Below are 7,851 nucleotides of genomic sequence, written 5' to 3' on the forward strand. Positions count from 1 at the left end.
CAGGGTTATTTCCCTTCGTCAGCGTCCGATAGCTACCGACCTTCGATGAGAGGTATAAATTCTTGGCAACCTTATGTATATTTTTCCAGTGAAATTCTTCACTGATAACGAAAAGGTGAAAACAAGCAATGTTAATTCTCTAAATGAAGTATTAACAGTAACTGCACGATAAAGTGAAGTGTATTGCCACTTAAGTGTGGCTGACCCCTAGGGGTGGATGTTACTGTTGCTTTAGCCCCAGGAGGACATCTCCTCCAGCTGGCTTATCGACACACTACTGAAGTTTGTTTAAAAAGAAAAACCCTGACAGTGTAATTTTATGAGAAATACTGTCATAAAATGGTTAACTGATGTCGGAAGACTTTTTTATACCACTTAGTTCTGCTGATTACATCTGCCCCTGCCCGAACTACCTTTTCCAGTCTAAATACTTCAAAATAACATTTCCCAACCAGCAGTGTTTCTTGGAATTAGGTCACTTTACAAAACTGAAGAATCAAAGAACAGAAAGAGGAAACCAGAAGGAAAAAATGCCAAAACAGCAACAGAAATGTAAAGTTCCCAAATCAAATCTATTCTTAGATTGTGTTTCAATGAATTTGATATCTTTTTTATTCAAAATATTCTGATTCCAGTTGGCTTTTATGCATGTCACACTGCCTGCTCTATATGTTAATACTAATCTATACACATATTAAACTTACTTAAATACATGTTTGCACTAACATAACCATCTAATTTAACCTCACCTATATATATATATATATATATATATATATATATATATATACATACATATGCATATATGGGTACAGGACGTCACCAACAGTCAGTAAACAACATGAAATACGAAAATAAATGAGTTCAGTATGTATGCATGGATGTAATCATTGCTGTCATTGTTTCAACATCCACTTTTCCATGCTTGCATGTGATGAATGAAGTTTATTAAGGCAGGCTTTCTACGGCTGGATGCCCTTCCTGTCTCCAACCCTCCCTGTTTCCTAGTAAAGTAATATAAGCTGGCAGAAACGTTAGCACGCCGGGCGAAATGCTTAGCGGTATTTTGTCTGCCGCTATGTTCTGAGTTCAAATTCCGCCGAGGTCGACTTTGCCTTTCATCCTTTCGGGGTCGATTAAATAATTACCAGTTATACACTGGGGTCGATATAATCGACTTAATCCGTTTGTCTGACCTTGTTTGTCTCCTCTGTGTGTAGCCCCTTGTGGGCAGTAAAGCAATAACACATGTACATAATATACACACGCACTCACACACATGCACATGCACACACACATATTTATTTATATTATCAGAAGTTGATGTTTCTTCCATTCTTACTCAAGTCACACCCATGAAATCTAGAAGGAATTTGGAACAATCAACTTACCATAATTTGGAGACTGGCAGTCATCACCATGCCACCCTGTTTCACAACCACCCTGGCATGCTCCTGTCAGCTGGTGGCATGTCGATCCATTAATGCAGTTACACTTTTGTAAGCAGTTCTCACCGTAGAGTTCTGGAGGACAGCCTAAAACAAGAACATTGAATAGAGAAATAAATATGCAGAGAATGATGGGTAAATTGTCGCCATTTTATATTTCTAATTTCCCGCATGCTCATTGTTTACTTTTGATTTTGTCAACTACACAGTATAGAAGTGTCAGTTAGGCACCATCTGTGAGAAAAACAGTACCATGACACAATTTACTCTGCCAGAAATTTGGAAATGATATGCTGTACTACTTGGTATTCATGCCAGAAGATCCAATACGAACATCTCAGAGTGTTTGGGTGTTAATCTGAGGATAGTGCAGAGGATTCGGAAAGCATTGGATGAGTCTAATGTTGATTATGAAGGTATGGCAGCTTGGAAAGCTCACTCTGATCATTCTGATAACAAAAGAATTCCTGAATTTGTTGGTGAGATCCAGGCCATGATTGACAAAAGTCCTTTCAAGTCAATCAGGTCCATCTTATTAAACAGGTAGTGCATGAAGACATTCGGTATTCCTCATGCAAGATGAGAAAGGGCCAGCTTTTATCCCAAGCCATCAAGGTCAAGAGAAAAGACCATGCTACAAAGCCAACCCCAACAGCCACAATTATTAACATTTTCTACAAAATTTACGAATATAAACTGTCTGTTTATTATTAAATATATTTGCAGATTGGAAGTAGCAGTGATTGGAGGAAAGAGAAAGAAGAGGAGAACAACAACAACAATAACAAAAATAACAACAATATGTCACTAAGTATTAACCAGTGACAGAGTTTCACCATTCAACTCCTTACCCCCCACTGCTGCTTCAATGTTGATCCCTGAAGCTTTCAATCTGGCTCTCAACTGGGGTCCACAGAAAAATCTGCTGTTTCAATTTATGTGCAATATATGTGCAGTTATATTTCTGCAGTACACAAAATATTTTAATAATTGTTTTTTTTTTTGACAATTCCTATTAACATTTAATTATAAAAATACACAGCAAATGGCTTTGGAGGCCCAGTGGAGTGAAATGGGAATTAATGGCATCCCTAGGCAAAAAATGGTTGAGAACCACAGTTGTAAATGATGCTACAGCAGCAACTTACCCAGGAGCTCTATATTCCGAACGCACATTCCAGTTCCTTGAATGTTGAGTGAGTCCGTAAAGATGTCACCTTGGCATTTCAGTGTGGTGTCTGATATGAGAACGCAGGACAGTTTGTCATCTTGTCCTGTTGTCACAATAATTTCATTATCTGCAAGTGAAGAACAACAGAGAAGTGATGAGGTAAGTGGCAAGATACAGAAATGATGAAGACAAGCCATGTTGTCTATTCCAGTCTGAAAGCTTTGCTTGCAAACCCAACGTTCTGCTATAATTAGAAGCTTGTCAGTTCATTGCATTGGGAAGGGATGGAATTAACACAGTCATGTCTGCACCTGTATTTCTAGTCATAGTCTTCCTGAATTAAAAAAAAAAAACGGAAAACCAAAGTAGGTGGTCATGGCTAGAATACGTTTGATCATAGGTCCATTGACAAAGGCACAACCTGATCATAGACAACAACAACAACAATGAAATCAGATGTTTGATGAGAGAAGAGACTTGATTTACTTACTCAAATCCTCTATGATCAATATTATTGTGTTGATTCGGTAGAGATTATAGAAATCCACTTTTAGTGGGAGATCAGCACAGTTTTTGTTATCAGCACTAAACAAATGGCCATGAGTTGGGTTTCCTTTTTCTATGAACTTGTGGTATAATCCTGAAAGAGAAAGTGAAAACGACAACGGGTTTGACTGACAATAGTAAAGACAAGGAAACTGGAATGGTATGGCCATGTTAGTAGAAGCTCCAGCTGAGCAATGACAATCTTGCAGGACGCAGTGGAAGGTGGAGAAAAAGCAAGGCAGGCCAAAAGAGTGGACAGGCTTCAGTTTTGCTGAGCCACAGAGGGCAGGAGAAAACCAAGAGGGGTTCACTCTCCTGCTTGCAATATATCAGATGCTGGTTGTATCATTAATCAGCAAGAGGAAATGTCCTCTTCAGGTTTAAAAAATCACAGTAATGTTCATTTGTATGGAACAGCCAAGTGGCAACAAACATTACTTGCCAGTACAGTTACTGCTTTCATCTCTTATAGAAATTTTATAACTAGCTGCTTGCTTGTGTGTGTGTGTGTTTGTACATACATATATGTATATATATATGTGTACACACACACGCACATATGAGTATTATGTGTATATATATATATGTGTGTGTGTGTGTGCACATATATTTGCTTGTAGATCAATAATAATTCTCAATCCAAAATGAAAAAGTTCTAGAAAGTTCTTACGTTGCTGACAGTTTGGTCCGCTGTAGCCCTCCAAGCACTCTCCTGCACACGTGCCATCGTTAGCAAAATCACATTCCTTCAGTTCCTTGCAATGGCACTGGTACTTCTGCTGTTTGCCAAACCTGTCGACATTTTTTTTGCATCCCTCTGTTGAAGACAAAACAATATAACGTCAGTGTATGTGTGCATATGCACATGTGTGTGTGTGTGTTGTTATTATTATTATTATTATTATTATTATTATTATTATTATTATTATTATTATTATTAAGGTGGCGAGCTGGCAGAATTGTTAGCATGCCGGGCAAAATGCCTAGTGGTGTTTGGTCTGCCCTTATGATCTTTTGGGGTGGGCCAGCTTGCTACACTCGTTGCAATATGTGAGATTGTTTCATTTTCATTGCCACACACCTTACAAAGGGATAATCCACCTTATTCTAACCCATTCAAGTTAATACCCCTTACCTGGAATTCTACTGCACGCCTTGAAGCAGGCCTCTTTTTTCTGGGGCGCATCCGTGACACAGTCTCCGTTGGTAATGTTGCAATCAGCTGCACCTTTTAAGTGAAAATAGAAAGAGGGACTGTGATGAGAATGTTCTGGAATTGTGGTTTTAGTAACATTAGGATGAGAGAAAAGACACACAGACACACACTGAATAATAATAATAATAATAATAATTAACTTATGGTGCTGCTCAAGTTCACCACAATTCCTCAGAAAATAGAACCAAAACTGCATGAACAATATTCTTTTATTCTTTTATTACTTGTTTCAGTCATTTGACTGTGGCCATGCTGGAGCACCGCCTTTAGTCGAGAAAATTGACCCCAGGACTTACTCTTTTCAAGCCTAGCACTTATTCTATTGGTCTCTATGTATGGATATATGCATATATTTATATATTATTTATATCATTATATATATCCACACATATATATGTAAAATTTAAGTATTTATACATATATATATATATATATATATATACATACACACACACACACACACACACACACAGTGGGGAGAGAGACAGAGAGGGAGTATAAACATAAATTAGTGCAGACTCTATATATGCATATCAGTGCTGAAGCCACAGCTGACTGGCTGGCTGGCTGGCTGGCTTGTTGACTGTGAAGTTGGCTGCTGGTGTTTTGTGGGGCAATCACTCTGCAAAGCTGTGAGTGGGCTTGGAATTGCTGGTGCAGCAACAAAGCAGAATAAGAAGTGATTAGATGGCCATGCAGGGCAGACTTTCGGCTTGTTGCTGCTGAGGGGTGGGACTTGATCAATCTTGGTCCAGTCAGCTGGGTGAGTCAGGGAGATGGGGAGGGGGACATGCTGAAAGGCCTGAAATACCCCAAAGACCCCCAGGAGCATCACTGATGATGCATCCTATAACATCTGGGAGATGTATCTTGGAACTATACGTGTGTGTGAGTGCATACACACCCACACACATACATGCATACACACACAAACATACACCCATATATACCGAAGCCTTGTGATTGAATTTGGTCGGTGGAAGTTACTGCCATGTGTGTATATGTCTGTGTATGTGCTTGTGCCTCTCTCCCAAAGAGAGAGAGGGAGAGAGGGTGTGTACCTACATATATATACAGGTATGTTGGGGCAAACAGGAAAAATAGAACTCAAAATATGAGAATATATTTTTATTAGTATTTAGCAGAAGCAACGGAGTGACTCAAGGTTCATACATTGGCACTTACCAAAGTGATTAGTGTCAATGCACGAAACTCTCTGACCTTGAGTCACTCTGTTACTTCTGCTAAATAATATATATGTGTGTGTGTGTGTGTGAATGTATGTATGTGTATATATATATTTATATATGAATGTATGTATGCATGTATATATGCATGTATGTATATATGAATGTATGCACATGCAGGGAGAAGAGGGAGAGAGAAAGAAAGAGTATTATAGAGTGGAAGAGATAAATGGAAGCATACAGAAATGGAGAGAAAGAGAGAAGGGACAGGAAAATAGTAAGTCAAAAAGAGGGACAAATTTCTTCCTCCAGAAAAGAAACAGAGAGAGAGAGAGAGAGAGAGACAGACACACTGACAGACAGGCAGGCAGATAAATTTGATAGAGAACATATTTTAGTGTTTATTCCCACTGCGGGGACTGCTGAGACAAGTGTTTTTTGTACTGAAGCCTAGGTTTAACAAATATCCTTTGTATGGGGGTCTATGAAAAGTAGGGGTCTCAGCAGACACACTGATTTTGCCTTCAGAGAGCCAAAGAGGGGTTCATGACTATTTGACAGACATCATCATCCTCATCATCGTTTAACGTCCTCCTTCCACGCTGGCATGGGTGGGATGGTTTCAGAAGAACCGGCCAAGCAGAAGCCTGCACCAAACTTCTGTAACTGTTTTGGCAGGATTTTTACAGCTAGATATCCTTCCTGACCCCAACCACTCACTCAGCAGAGTGGACCTCTGACCTTTTATTTAAAAAAAAAAAAGAAGTAATAGTAGCACATAAAAACATATATTGTCGTTATTAAATAATGTGTGTGTGTGTGTGTGTGTGTTACAACATTAAGAGTTTTTTTAACTCTTATTTCTAGCAATGTAGGTGGTCATACTTAACGATTAAATGTTTCCTTTAGGGTATTAAATTGCACCTAGCTGTTTATATTAGTTTTTAGTACATATATATATATATATATATATATATGTATATGTATGTATGTTTATATGTATGTATGCATGCGTGTATGTTTGTATATATGAGTGTGTGTGTGTGAGAGAGAGAGAGAGAAAAGTAGACAGGCAGGTAAAACAAATGCACAAAATTTATCGAGTGAATGGTCAAAAGATGACCAAACAAAAAATTAGAAAAAAAAATCATAATAAATACCTGCTATATTTGTGGGTCCATTCCAACCAACCATAAATATTCCAACAGCAAAGAGCATCAGTGCAGATGTAGTTGCCATGGTAATTAAATAATTTGATGCTTATCCCCTTTTTTTTTTTTCTTGTTTTGTTATTTTTCTCTCTCTTTTGCTCCTAGATTTCACTAATTTGGTTCGACTCCAGAAAGAATCTCCAAGATCTTATTTTCCAATCTCGTTTTCTAGCTTCAGAGGATTTTTAAGCAGGGTCCTTAACACATTCTCCTAAACCTTAAATTGTTTCTGGTCTTCTTTCAGTCTTACATATAAACACAACACATTGTTACAATTTATCTTTATACAAATTTATATACAAACATATATAAACAACAATTGTTTCACTAAATGATGTTTGGAGTCTCTTTAATATAATTAATGTAACAAATACTCTACAAAAATTCGTTCCTTCGGTATTGTGTATTTCTCAGGGATGTCTACAAGGGTGTGCTGTCAAAGACTTTAAAGCTGCTCCTGTTTTCAACTTGCTGTTCTCCAAAGGCGTGGCTAAAGCTAGCTAAAAACTCAGTCATTTGCAAAAAATTTACATAAAAATAATATAATTAAGCAAATATAAATATCTATTTGATCAAAATGTATAAACTTGTAGCACACCCAATACTTCAATACTTCTGCTTCATTGCATCATTATCTAATATGACAATCTTAGAAATTTTGAGATTCTTCAACAAAATAGATAAATAAATAGTTGAAGATTCTTCCAAAATTTCATTGGTGTAGGTTCTGTCTTTTAAAAGAAATTCAAAATCCAAATTTGTTGGTGCTGCAGATGATAGATGCTTTGACAAGATGAGATCCTTTATGATATCTCGAGTTCTGAGTCAAAATTTTTGAATTCAAACCATGTGAAAAAAGAAGCCAACTTTAAAAAAAGCTATGACAAACAAACAAGGAAAGAGTTTGGATGGCGGAGGGGGAGGAGGAAGGGGAGGAGGAGGAGGAAGTTGGTGTCGAGTTGTAACACTTCAGGACTTCCAAATGGAAACCTTCCACTTTCTTCTTTTCTTTAGCTTTAACCTGTTAAAGGGGTCACAAAATATCTATATGGCGGCGGGGATGGGTGATAAA

General features: G+C 37.7%; 1 protein-coding gene and 1 long non-coding RNA gene across 2 annotated transcripts in view; one reads left to right on the forward strand and one right to left on the reverse strand.

The window, feature by feature from the left end:
• LOC106877544 (multiple epidermal growth factor-like domains protein 10) overlaps positions 1–7,684 on the reverse strand; it is a 17,712-nt gene extending 10,028 nt beyond the window's left edge. Inside the window, exons 1-6 of the mRNA XM_014926472.2 lie at positions 6,729–7,684; positions 4,301–4,393; positions 3,836–3,982; positions 3,110–3,259; positions 2,597–2,746; positions 1,392–1,535 (exon numbers count right to left, since the gene is read on the reverse strand). Of these exons, the coding sequence (XP_014781958.1) occupies positions 1,392–1,535; positions 2,597–2,746; positions 3,110–3,259; positions 3,836–3,982; positions 4,301–4,393; positions 6,729–6,807 (763 nt within the window). The 5' untranslated portion in view covers positions 6,808–7,684. The remainder of the gene's footprint in view (positions 1–1,391; positions 1,536–2,596; positions 2,747–3,109; positions 3,260–3,835; positions 3,983–4,300; positions 4,394–6,728) is intronic.
• LOC128250359 (uncharacterized) overlaps positions 1–7,851 on the forward strand; it is a 125,590-nt gene that overhangs the window by 3,983 nt on the left and 113,756 nt on the right. The gene's annotated exons all lie outside the window — the stretch shown is intronic.

Source organism: Octopus bimaculoides, chromosome 20 (genome assembly GCF_001194135.2).
Source record: "Octopus bimaculoides isolate UCB-OBI-ISO-001 chromosome 20, ASM119413v2, whole genome shotgun sequence".
NCBI classification, from domain to species: Eukaryota; Metazoa; Mollusca; class Cephalopoda; order Octopoda; family Octopodidae; genus Octopus; species Octopus bimaculoides.